Source organism: Limulus polyphemus, unplaced genomic scaffold (assembly GCF_000517525.1).
Source record: "Limulus polyphemus unplaced genomic scaffold, Limulus_polyphemus-2.1.2 Scaffold1654, whole genome shotgun sequence".
NCBI classification, from domain to species: Eukaryota; Metazoa; Arthropoda; class Merostomata; order Xiphosura; family Limulidae; genus Limulus; species Limulus polyphemus.
This window is the reverse complement of record NW_013667264.1, coordinates 98052-112692: the sequence shown is the minus strand read 5'-3', so window position 1 is coordinate 112692 and position 14641 is coordinate 98052. Positions and strand designations below refer to the sequence as shown.

General features: G+C 30.3%; 1 protein-coding gene across 1 annotated transcript; it reads right to left on the bottom strand.

Annotated features, from left to right (window-relative positions):
• Window positions 1-5537: 5537 nt before the first annotated feature.
• Window positions 5538-13161, bottom strand: LOC106464441 (RWD domain-containing protein 4-like). The gene is made up of 6 exons (XM_013924583.2): window positions 13146-13161; window positions 12834-12889; window positions 11696-11805; window positions 9800-9845; window positions 8357-8506; window positions 5538-6067 (listed from the first exon to the last, which is right to left on the bottom strand). Exons 1-6 carry the CDS (start codon window positions 13159-13161, stop codon window positions 5882-5884), a joined length of 564 nt encoding a protein of 187 aa, XP_013780037.1. The 3' UTR covers window positions 5538-5881.
• Window positions 13162-14641: the final 1480 nt, after the last annotated feature.

Sequence of the window (14641 nt, the reverse complement as noted above, 5' to 3'; positions counted from 1 at the left end):
TAAGTTATTTCAAGTTCGATGACGAGGAACCCACTTTGAGAATAATAATGGTTGGAGATGGCTTGAATGGGTAATGAAGACAAACTTTAATATAAGTTTAACATAACTGCAAATGTACAACGTTTCGACAAGGTTTTGATTATGATGACAAAATCTTGTCGAAACGTTGTACATTTGCAGTTATGTTAAACTTATATTAAAGTTTGTCTTCATTACCCATTCAAGCCGTCTCCAACCATTATTATTTAAGTTATTTATCTGTATGCTAAGAATAGGAAATACTGGACCGGTCCAACGGACAGCTACATCCAACAAGGGATGACTGCAGCTTAAATAAATGAATAGACATGCATATAAAGATATATATTAATAAGCAAATAATTTAAAAAACTTCACTGTGGAGTATTTCTGACTAAATCAAATAATTTATAAATATTTGTTTATTTTGTCTGTCCTCATGTCATTAGTTATGTCCTTCTGCTAAGAACTAAGGAAGCAGTTGTTTTGTGTGCTTTGGCTAAAACATAACTATTACTGACACTTTATTGCTGGGTAAAATTATTTTTTCTTTCAATTTTTCACACACAAAAAGGTATGTCAAAAAAATATTAACATTTACAAGCCCACAGTTAAAATAGGCTTACTTGAATATACATTTTTTAATATTTCTAGTTGAAGTTTCAGTTATTTTATGTGGAAGTTCCTTATTTTAGATATTTACAGAAATATATATAATATACAGTAAAAATAATTAGTCAAATTTTTCTGTTCTGTTATTATTTCACATTAATTTTATAAATTAACACTGCAAATTCCATTTTGTAGTAATTGGCTATTTTAAAAAATATATATATATATATTTGTTAGAATTTTAAAAGAAATATTGCCTGTTATATTTACACATGTACACTAATTGTACCAGCTTTATAAATTGATGAGTATTTGGAAAAATAAAAGTAATTCAAAGTGTGCTAGAGAAAGTGCTTAGTGGATGTTGATAATTTTTTTTAGTTCATTTTACAACCAGTTTTGTCATCATCTTGCATAATCATAATTTTTGAAATGTTTAAAGTTATATTACTTTTAGCTATTGACGTTTTGGGCATTCCATTTATTTTCAAGTGATTATGTATATTCAGAAGCATAGTGTGTGTACAGTTATTAGTTGACAAATGTTAGAAAACAAATAGAACAAAGGTATATGAAAGAAATAAAGCATGTTTTGTTATTGTCAATGCAACTTTTTAACACATTCTTGTCATCACTCTGTTTACCTACTTTATGTGGCTTGTTTCCAGGGTTAGACTTGCCAAGAACTACTTCTGAGGGTGACATTTTATCCCCACTTGCTCTTTCCATAATACTTTTAAAAAACTTAAAAAGGATGGAGAGGGGGGAGGGGTCAGTAGAGGTAATTATAGCCTTGTAAAACAGTACTGATCATTGTGGCCAATGTGTGTGTAATGATGAAAAATCTAAATATTTGATTTCAGAGTCAAAATTTAACTTATTTTAATGGTTATGTATAAAATAACAAAGAAATTTCCCAGTTTTTGAGGGAATATTTTAAATATTTGACATAGAATCCATCCTTTCACAAAGACTAGTAGTTGATATCCAAGTTTACAGTCATCCTTTTATTGAAGCTGCACTAAGGGACTGATGAAGTACCAGTTGTGAATTTGTCAGAATGTTAATGTATTCCCATTTGTCTGTTGCTCCATTAACCTGGTGTTATCATTTTATTTATAAGTATTTCTACAAAATGTAGTATGAAGATCCAGTAACCTTGTATTTTGTTAAAGAATTATTGGTGGAGTTTGAAAGTTATTTATCAGAGTTTGTTTTCCTTGATTGTAGTTAAAGTTAGTTTTTTGGATGATTGTTTAGTGTTCAAAATTATTAAGTGATCTCATTTTAGGTATCAAAAATCAGATTTATTGCTGAAGATAAATCATTTTTGTAGTACCCATCTCTTTTTCATTTATAAATAATGATATTGTTTTTTAGCCTGAATGTTTTAGATAAACTAACTTTCATTAATGGCAGAATTATCATATCAGTCACTTCACTATAACAGGAATCGATGAGCTGAAAATTGTCAGGATATTAGCACAAAACTGAAACAAAATTAAACTTAAATTAACAGTTTTCTATTGTCAGAGGCCCAGCATGGCCAGGTGGTTAGGGCGCTCGACTCGCAATCTGAGGGTCGCAGATTCGAATCCCCGTCACACCAAACATGCTCGCCCTTTCAGCCGTGGGGCACTATAATGTGACGGTCAATCGCACTATTCATTGGTAAAAGAGTAGCCCAAGAGTTGGCAGTGGGTGGTTATGACTAGCTGCCTTCCCTCTGGTAAATTAGGGATGGCTAGCGCAGATTGCCCTCCTGTAGCTTTGCTCGAAATTTAAAACAAACAAACAATCTATTGTCAGTAAATTTACAATTAGTAGAAAAAATCAGAAAAGACTGTTAAATATAAGATTTATCGAATTGGATACGGTTTTCACTATTGGTTTACGCTATTTACCAAAATTTTATATGTTATTTGCATTACATCATAAATATAAAAGTGGTGTGTGGGGGAGTGTTTTTTGTGTCATTTTTGGTATTAAATTTTTCTGCTGTAACTGTTTTGTGTGGACCAAAAAATTTATTCATTAATTTTTCATTTGTGTAAGTACTACTACAAGTAATGGTTGTTTAAAGTGAAAGATTCCCAAATCTTGAGGCTGGTTTGTTTTATGATAAACTTATATAAACCCACTGCTAGAAATTTGCTGAATATCTTTAAACTATGACTTGTGGTGGAGAACTTTAGAATTAGTTAAATTTCCACATACCTTAAGTTAAATATTTTTGGGACCAAATGCATAAAAGTTTGTAAATCTACATAACTGTAAAAACCTAAATAGGTTTGTAAGAAATGGTCAGTTTGAAATCATCAGAAAACACAATAATCAAAAAATCTCTAATGTTCTAAAACAGACAAACTTTTTTAGCCCACAATCATAAAACATGTTCTATGTACTGTTCCATGAATAACCTAAATGCAAAAAAAATAAGATGCAGAGAAAAGTTTAGCATAGGAAATTAGTATATAAGTAGTTATAACGATAGGTTAAATTGTTACTATTGTAATGCTAGAAGTATAAGAAATAAAATAGATGACTTTAAAGCACTGGTAGAAATGGAGGATTTTGACATAATGGGAATAATTGAAACATGGTTAAACATAGATGATTTTGATAACAGAAATTTTTTTGAACTACGGGGTTAAAGGCTATTTAATAGGGATAGAGTATTAAAAAGGGGGAGGAATGGTTTATATGTAAAATGTGAGTTACATCCTGTTGAAGTTGAAAATAACAAAGATAATAGCAAAGAGATTGAATCCCTTTGGGTTTCTATTTGTGGATGTAAAGGAAAAAGGCTTTTAGTGGGAATTTGTTACAGATGATACTGATGAAATTAGTGAGAAACTCTAAAGTGAGATTAAGATTTCAGCTGTTAATAAAGTCATAATTATGGGTGATTTTTAAAATCAGGCATATAGATTGGGAAATTCTAGAGTCAAACCATGACGGAGAAAGGTTTTTTGAAATTGTTCAAGATGGCTTTCTTCACCAATTGGTGAAGGAACCTACTAGAAACAATGCTATTTTACATTTATTGTTAACTTCTAATATAGAAATTGTTGAGAGGGTGGAATTTGGGGAACATCTGTGTGCAAGCGATCATTGCTGCATATGGAGATAAGGAATAATGATATTTCGGTTGTAAATTTGGAAGGGATGTGACAAGAGTTATCTGTTGTGAATTGGGCAGCTGAGTTATTTGGATACACTGATCAAATGTGGAAAATAAATATTCAAGATAAACGTATTCCTTATACAATGAAAAGAGTTGGCTCACAAAGAGTACAAGAAGTAAAGTTAAAGAAATTTAAATTGACGAAATATTTAGAAGATCAAGAAAGTTGGTCAAACAGGAAATTAGGACATCAAAAAGGTTGACTGAAAATGTAAAAATTAACAGTAAGGATTGCTTTAAGTACATTAAGGGTAAACAAAATGTTAAGATAGGGGTAGGACCCTTGAGAAAGGCTAGTATTTGATGATTAGGAGATGGCTGGGTTATTAAATTCTCCATTTTCTTCACTTGTTACTAATGAAGATTTAAGCAATATTCCACATCTTGAACAGTTAATAAATGGAAACGAGATCAAACAAGATGACTGTATTAATTCTGAGCTGGTTAAGAAAAAATTGGGAAGTTTAAAAAATGATAAGTCTCCAGGGCCAAAGTGGTGTGTTGCAGTGTCCCAGACACCACTCAACCACCATGATCCTATCCTCCCCTTCACGGGTCATCACACACAGCAAACACATGGGTGGATGTTCAGATCCCAGAGGTAACTGAAAATACAGAACTTTCCCTGGGAGGTCCCCTCGCCACATACAGGAATCCACCTCAAGGGGTCAACAGTACAGAAAGTTGAGGATCAACACCTGACACTGCAAGTAAGAAATTCTACCTGATAAATTGGAGTACATGTAACTTCAGAAACAGCTTACATCTCTGACAATCAGAATCTTTGATAGCCAGAGCCCATGAACTTAAGCAAAGAACTACTCTATTACCGAGAATGTACAACTTCGAACAATGATAACTTCCTGAACTTAATTTATATCCTGTAGCTGTATGCAATATCCAATAACATTCTTTAGAACCCAACCATTTCTCATCTTATTCAGTACTTTCATTATAGCTACTGTTAGCCTAATCACATCAAGTGTGGACATTACGTTATTATTCCCGTCAGCCTCTCACTCTTTGAATATTGTCTGACTGCTAGTAACTCAAACTCATTGTCTTCCTAGTTGAGATAACAAAAGACCCATTTGAGTCTTGTAATGTTACGGCCTTTGAATTTGATCTTTTTGTGGCTGAACTACTCTTATATGCACATACACATCTGCAATTGATAACATGAAATTAATATAGATATATATATATATATATATATATATATACACACATTCTTGGAGTGAATTGGAAATTTTGCAAATTTCAGATCCTGATGTGTGTGTATAAATACATATATATAATCTATCAGGGTTGGACATTCCAAATTCAACTGGTTTGTGAATTAGTATATTTTTAAGATGGTAAGTATGGTATGACTACTCCAGTGTTTTCTCACTGCTATTATAACACGTTCTGTACTACAAGTAACCAGAAAAGTAGAATCAACTTCAAAACACATTAAATCAAGTAATATAAACAGAATAATTTAAATTTAATGATACTTAATATGAAGACATAACATTCATCCTAAAGGCAAAATAAACATTTTAGCAATTGATATGAACCTCTATAATAATCTTATCTTGACAAAACCATTCAGAGTAAGAAACAACAAATACAGCTCAATTAATAAATATTTCTCTATAAATTATTCAGAAGTTCTAATTATTGAATTCACCTTTCCAAAGTGTTGTCTTCAGAAAGTACTCTTGATTTGCATTTTTTTTAGGTGTTCTTTATGTATCATTACAATAAGTTCTAGAATAATCACTCCTAGCCAGATAAAAGGCTGTGCAGGTATATAAAATAGCTTTATTCAACAAGTCATATGTTTTTTTCTACAAAGTCAAGTAAAGTTCCTTTCGATATTTTAGGATTTAAATTATTATTCATATACAAGGTTAAAAACTTTTTTTTCTTCTATCAAAACACACATCTTAACATGTTTATGCTCACATTAAACATTTCCATTTTTGAAAGGCCACAAAGAACACAAACCACTTTTTTTTTCACATTATGTTCTATACAACATTAAATTTTCTATCGAGAAATTAAAATTTTTCACCTTCAAGAGTTGGAACTTTCAGTGGTGTTACTCTTAGATCCCCCTGTTTGACTCAAATGTTTCACGATGTCAACCCAATCCCAACCTCGTGGCTTCTCTCCCTTGGCATCTAGTCTGTCAAACATTTTTCTTTTTTGTTGCTTTGTTAGTTGTGGTTTCTTTTTTTTTGATACAGCACCCTCTGGTTCCTGAAAATAATACATTTTTCACTTTAACAAAATTAATAACAATTACAAAAACTATTAAAAGAATACGGTATTTAAAAAATATAACATTTTAAAAACAAAAGTTTGAAACTAATTTGTAGAAATAAGCTTTTATAAGAACAAGATATTTCTTAGGTATTGTCATATAATAATAATGTATTTTAACCTTTGTGAAAAGACTCGATCAAGTCAATATGGCTCAAGTGATATATTTTACCAACACAAGGTAGCGCACAAGAAGCTATGATTACTTGTCTATGCAACAACGTGATAATGAACTATTAGCTGCCAATAAAAATCTCCACAAAGAGTCCAAAATCCTCTTATGAATACTCCCTACAGTGTTAAGAAAAAATTGCAAAAACTTGCTTAAAATCATGTTCGATTCCGTTAGCTTTCAACCACATTCCTCTTAATTAGTAATATGGGGATTTCTGAATAAAAATGCTTAAAAATAGCACTTTTGCCTTCCACAAGTCACTCACAACTCAGAAGTCTTTTCATTGCCAGAATTTGTTAGATGATCTTCTTGCATAAATGTATATACAAAATGGAACTTTATCATGCCTCTACTATTCATTACTAGAACTTGTCAACTGGGCTGGATATATGGCAGTGAACATATCAGAAATGCTTTTTTACAAACAAGTATATCAGATGAAACTTTAAATCGCCTCTACTATTTTTTTCTTAAAAAGTATATCTGAGATTTCCATGATAGACATAAAAATCATATGCAAACCATTACTTTAGAAACAGTATCTTAATACTCCAATGGTTGTTAAGATAAAAAGTGCATAATACATTTGAAGCTAGGATGAATAAATGTTTCTTTGTTGTTAATCGCAAAGCTGTGCAATGAATTATCTGTGCTCTGCCCACCACTGACATTAAAACCAAATTTTTAGCATTATAAGCTCTCAGACTTACTGCTGGACCACTGGGGGGTGGGGTATTAAACAATATTCTCATGGCAAATAAAATGTTTTATATTTCCAGACATAATAATTCATATCATATTAACAAAAAATCCTCTAAAATGTAAGAACTGTTTCATAATTTCTTTTTTTATTAAAGTATTCATAAAAATACCAAATTAAATGGAGTTTTTTCAAGTGTTTGTTTGATACCCCAATGTAGAGCAAGCAGAACAAACAAAATTAGATAAATAAAATCTCAATGAAAATCAGAAAAACTTATACCAGCAAAACCTGATATAAAATTAAAAATTGATAGCAAGCTTTAATCATTGTAAAATCTTTTATACTAATGTTTAAATAAATCCATTCATTTGTGAAGTCCTCTAGACCTTTAAATTTTACTTAACTACCCAATAATTACAATTTATAAAATTTAAACATTTAATGATTTATTAAAGAACAGACGATATCAATGGATATCCATTCACAAAACAATACAAACTATGTAGTCTGTACTGTCTATTCTAATAAATTTACACAATACAGTATTTATTAACATGAAGAAAAATACATAATATATGCCTATGTTTAATGCAGTATGACCTTCCTCTTAAAAAAGTTAAAAAAAGGCTATATAATGTCAGTGCACATTTAAAATCAAGATAATTCATAAAATATGAGAGTTTCGAGATATCTACTTTTGAGCTTTCAAAGGCAAAGGTGATCGTAAGAAAAGCTTCTTTACCAGACTTATGTTAAACAAAATTCTTAAATAACATTTGTAGCATGATAACAGAACGGTTCTGACAGAGCTTTTAAATCAAAAGGTGTTAAAGCTTATTACTCTTGTAATGCATATTAACTACAACACTTACAGAACAACGATCATTCCTATGGTATGAACATGTTTTCCAAGCTGGTAAAACATTATTATAATTAATTGTATTTGTCTTAAGACATTGGTTAACAAATAACTTATATAAATAGTGTTTTGACTACAGCTGTTTTGTTGTATCCCACCTGGCATTATGAGATCTGTATTGTGTAAAACGTGTCATTGATAATGGATATGACAGACATAATGTGGTTAAAATATTATTATATAGTCTTCTTTTTCTTGAAAAAAACTAAAAGACTGAACAAAGAATATAGTGTTAAAAATATAAAAGGCCTAATACTAATGCATTATGACAAATATAATTAACAATGACCTCTCTTGATGTTTTACGCACCTGTGGAAATATGAATACTTTGTGTATGATTGTGACATTATGAAAATCAATTCTTGTCCTGTTTTACCAATAAACACAATTACATCTATACAGAACAAGATGTTAAGAACTCAACTTACAGGAACCGTATGAACATTGGTATCCTTGGTGGAAAGACTGTCTTCTGTGGCTGTTGACTGCTCTGGTTGATTCTCTAATAATTTTTCCGAATTTTCTTTTGCCCATTCCAATAATGTATATGTCATTGGCATACCAAGAAGTTGTTCTGCCTAAAAATTAAACTTTTTTTATAAATCACTCTTTCACCAATGCAGTGTAACATTAAATTTATGACATACATGGTAAAACTGCAGATAAACAGTTTTCATACCACTACTAATAATTAACTTGTATAATTACCTGAAAAAATTATTTTACCCCAACAATCAACATAAGCATCACAAGCATATGAAAAATGTCTAAAAATTGATTCAAGCAGCATTCAAAATTAAACTTACCATTTTTTAAAGGAATGCTTAGACACTCCCTCATCATGCATTATATTTTCATAATAATTTTTTGAAAAGAGAAAAAAGCTATATCCATATAATTAAAACAAGTCTCGATACATATGTGTATCAAATCACTGTGTTAAATACTAATGTTAACACATATATATTCATACTCGGCCTCATTATATACTTCTTTTATTTTTCACAAATAATTTTATATTGTGTAATGGAGGCCATTCAGAAATTTATAATGTGACAAAATGTAAAATAAGGATACAAGAAATTATTAAACGTTTTGGAATCTTCAGAACTTCATCTTCAGTAAGCCAGAGATACAAAAATATACAATGGTAATCGCATCAAGAATGTGATATACTATGACAAACAACACTAAACAATTTGAATACAAAAAACAAGATAAAAAGAACAGTATGTAATGCAAATTAAATCATATATATTAAAACAGATTTAAATCAAAAGAAGAATGGGTATTATTTAGACAGAAGAAGAGTTTTTATGTACAATGTCTCTTTTATCAGAAGTTCAGTTTCATACTCAGCTGTTGAGAGGGTTTTAAAGTTTGAGAGAGAAATCAGATGTCCAGTTTCGGTATTATGTTGGTAGATAGCAGAGTTGGGAGGGTTAGTAACTTCCAGTGTTGATTGATATACCTATACATTCAAGATGACAATTTTACCAATATTTTTGGAGTTAAAAAGATTTTTTAGTCTGAATTGGTGATGTAGGTAACCAATGGATTATGGGATACCACACTTGGACCCTTTGTCTGACTTGAAAATATGATAAAAGATAATTCTTCCTCGTCCAGTACAGACATTTGAAAAGCCTCTCCAGCAGCCAGTTGGAGTACAAACAATTCAAAGCCAGCCAATCGGTGAACAAATTTTTAGTGGATAAACACTTTTTTATTACTTTCCTCATGTTCGTTTGTCTTTCCTTTGCTATCTGAATGCAATATATTCTCTCTACATTTCCAGAATCTGTATTTTACTGATACTTTAAATATATCTGATAAATATCAGTTTACGTAAATACCACATATTTACTTACCTCTTCAAGAACTTTGGATACAATTTCTGTTTTAACTTCAGGTTTCCTGTAGATAAAGCAGAATTAAACTGCTTTTACAAAAAATAAGATTTCAACATTTATACATGCACATCTTTAGTTTTACTAAGTCAAGACTTTTTCTTATTAAACAAAACTGACACATAAACCAAAAGAAAATACAAAAGCTTTACTCAATGTTTGATTTTCTTCCATGTAATTCAAATATATTTTTAATCAAAGAGTTTTCTGTATTATTAATCTATTAGCTAGTTTTCAATCTGATCGTGAAATCATATACTAAGAACTGTTGCAACAAAAACAAATATCCATCATTTAATAATCAACCACCAATCTAGTTTTCCTCACCATTCACAATTTATTTTGTAATAAACATGTATCCCCCCCCAAACGAAGTCAATCATATGCTGATACATTCAACTAACAGAAGTAAAGGTTATTTTTAATATTAGTAATTTCAACCGGGATTATATGTTTGTTAGACAGTATAAACAAATACACAATGAGTACAGTATTCTCCTTTACAAATAATTCATATAAAACAGCTTATGAAGGAAGATTAAACTAATATTTCATTTACAAAAATAAAACAGCCATATAGTAGTTGATCAAGTTTAAATCTTGACAAACATCTTGTGCATAAACTAGTAAATAACTAGAAAAAAATTGGAGCTTGATTATTGTTCTTCACTAAGGTTTGGCCTGCAGATAAAATTGTCAGATATTTTTTTAGAGTTAATTCAAAACAGAGTAAAGGGGAGTCTATCAATAAGATTGACAATAAACAACAAGCTTAATTTGGTATGTTTAAAAATGTGTTAACTCAATTATTTGTTGTAATTTGAAATCTGATATCTTAATATTTTTTTAATTATGGTATTGTGAGGAGAAGTCTCCACTCCCATTATGAAATTATAATGTTGATTCTTTTGGTAGACCCTCTGGGCACGGAGATGGTATTGTTATTTATTCTTGTCCTGGCCTGGAGTATAAATTTAACTTATCCATCATTATAATTGACCATATTGAATTGTGTAGTTTTAGTATTGGTGAAATGTATCCTTATTGTATTTATCATCCACCCTCTGGTGCGAGTTGGTTTGCTCTTGGACGATATAAATTCTGATAACTCACAGGATGTCTTTTTTGGGTGATTTTAACGTGAATTTTTTTAAAGTTTACCTAAGTTATTACTAATCAAAATTATTTGTTTGATTTAAGTAATTTGATGTCAGTTGTTAATGTTAAGTTTTGTACTTATCAACCTACTAGGATTTTTGGTGTTGCTGTCTCGACACTTGACAATATATTAATTTTACCAATCATTGTGATATTTCAGATTATTATGTCTTTATCCTTTGTTGTCTTCTGCCTACATTAATTAATTAATGCTAACACTCCGAAGAGTTTTATCGATATGTTAGTAATCTTGATTGGAGCTCTATTATAAAAGATTCTAAGTAATTCACAATTTGGTTAAAATAAACATAAGTTACTGAAAACAATATACAAAACCTATTAGGCTTTATAAATGTGTTCGTTACAAACTATGCAGAATTATTTATAATATTCTTAAAACCTAATTGATAAATACCAATGTTACTTTACAGTACACCTTTTTTATTAGTATTTCGGACATACGATGCATATTAATAAAATTTCCAAAAGACATCAAGCTTGAATAACTTCAATGGTATTGTTGAAGTGTAGACCCAAAAAAAAACTCTTTCTGTACATATAACAACTATTTTCCAAAACCTCTCCGCGTTGAATTACATTGAACCTCTAAATCACTTTGAACAAACTATAATAAGGAATACCACATCATCATCATTCTATTATTCTGGAAACTACAATGAATAATTATGATAAACTTACAGATATTTGTTGTAAAATGCATCTAAGTTTACATCAGGTTTTGAATTTGGATAATTTTCACTCCACGATATTTCCAGAAGGTATGACCTGTTTTCCCCATGTTCAGTCACCTACTGAGCCAAAACAGAGTTAATTGAAAACTTTATTTTAGTACCCTTTCTAAGTTCTAATTGAATACATCACAAAACTAACTGGAAAAGAAGTTAGCATTACAAGGTCTCGTAACCTGATGGTAAAGTTACCCTTTTATTGACATCAGCATAAAATCATTATCAATAACTTTGCAAGTTAAATACAAAAATTAAAATTTCAAACTAACTCAGCAAATACTATAGCTAATTTTATATATCAGTCTAACTACAAGTAAGCAATGTTATAAAACAAAACCTGGTAATGATTTAGACTGTATTTATTCATCAGATAAGTGCCCTCACAGGGTTCAGCCAACTCAGGAGATTTAAAGTAGTCCTCAAACTAAACTAATGCAAAATAATCCTCCTAATAAAAAATATATGTTTTAAAGATTTTAACCAATACTGTTAATGAAAGTGCAGACTGGATGTCACAGACTGTTCATGAAAACTCAATTACAGAACCTATTTTTTTTTACATTTAATTATATCTGTAACACTGCAAACAAGCTCAACAAGGCTGTCCACAGTTAAGAATAATACAAGACTATGAGAAACCAAGAGCCAAACACTATAAAGTGGTTGAAAAGGAACTCCAAGTGTCAAATAGGAAAGATTAAGCCACCATAGTTAAACCGATCTCTGCAAACTGTGGAAATTGGTTTTGTTCAAGAAACAAGATATATAACCATTCAGACAATAAAAAAATGGAGTAAAACCTGATATATCTGATGTTACAAAAACAATCAACCAAAAACTGTTTCCAACAAACCACAAGATGAATGATAAACTTTGTCGGGATAAAGTGTAGTTTTGTCAGCTATACAACCCACACTAACAAACAGATTCATGAAGCATTGTACACTTGTACACCAGATTACATAACACTCATCGTAGAAAACAAATTGATCTCTACCTGATACGAGAAATGAAAAGATAAGAGATCAGAATGGAATGATGTATAAACATAAAAGGATGTCAGTGACATCTTCTTTAGGACCACAAACAGATGAAAGACATTCCTTTTTCAACAGACTAAAACATTCTGATCCAGTAGACAAACCTGAAAAAAAAATTAATTGTACAAGGAAAAGAAAATTAATCCTTATCCGTAGTTAGAAAAATGAAAGAGAATTAACTGTTGAAAAAAAACAGAGGTCCCATCATAAAAACAGAAATTACAAATACACAAAAATTGAAGCCTTTTCTTCTATCTTAAACCAGAAAAGAGAAAATAATTGTCCAAATTTATATTTAGGGTGGCACAAGAAGGGGCATATGTCCCTCCTATTACAAGATGACAGATAGACGTGACTTACAGAGAGTTGAGTACATTATACAAAATTGATTTTGAATATGCACACCAGCAATTGACGCAACAATGATAGCCAATATAAAAGACACAGTGGAATAGAATGTATCAAAACTACATTTTGACAATGTTTAGTGTTTAACAGGTAGTATGATGTCACTATAAGCTGAAGGAAAACGGTTCAGCAAAATAAGAATACTGGAAGAGAGGAGACATTGAATTACTGACATTTTTCAGAATAAAGTTAAAGACAGAATTACAATTTAAGAATCCAGGCTAGTCTCATTCTTTATATGTGCAAGAAAACTAACAAAAAAAAGATATGATTCTTATGAATGTGATTCATGAATAATGGATGACATTGACAGGAGGAAAACTTGTGCAACAATAAAAATGTCAAAGAAAGTTAAGCTAGAGACAAGTTTATGACAACAATGATCCAAATAAGATGTGTATAAGCCTAAACACACATTAGTTTTACATGAAAATGCATTGAAATCAAAACTGTAAATGACTAATCTGCATATTATTTGCCAGTACATATATCATTCACGTACATGTACAGATTCATCAGTTTAAAGAAACAAAATCCTGTACTGTTAATAAAATAAACAAAGCCTGAGAGAATATTCCCATTGTAAAATGACTGATAAGCTATTCAGTGATTTGTAGGATTTGATATTAAAGACTTTATATCACAATTTCTGCATTTCACTATGTCTGTATTCTTTCGTTTGCTCTCTAAACGTTACTGAAGAGAAATAACTATACGGGTAGCAAATCAAATAACAGATTAAGTCTTTGCCTCATGAATGGATTCTTTCTTTTCTTCATTGAAATTACAAGTTTTAGTGACGAAAAAAAATTCCATAAATGAGTTATACAGCGATTGACTGTAGTTTGGGGGGTTACCATTTAACTAAAAATTATATCAGCTTAATTTTTTTTATCAAGATTAGAAAAGTGCTTACTGTATTGAATTTATGCTGTAATTGCCTCAGGTGATCCTTACTAGGACATTAATACAAAAATAGGATGAGTAGGTTCTTAGTTAACAAATCAAAATAGCACCTAAATGTTAGGTGCTGGATGACAAAAAAGTCACTGAAACAGAAAGATATGCTAGATTTCAGCATTGCACATTATATCAAACTTATCTGGAGGACTTTGATAAGATACAACAGTTTTAGATGATGTAACAATGTTAAGTTCAATGCTATCTTTACTGATAGAAAAAAAAAAATCCCCAATATGTCTAAGCTGAAACAGAGGTACAAAATTAATCATTCTGGTCTATTATACTGGCAGGAAATAACAAAATGTACATCTGGTGGTGAAAATTTCAGTCCAATAAACTATCACAACAGAACAAAATTATTAAGACAAATTTAAAAGTAATATGACAGCCAATGCTAAGCTTAACATTAAGGTTACATCTGTAAAGGCTAAAAAAAAAAGTAACCACAAACCAAAATAATCAATAAATTTAATTGTTTTTTTATA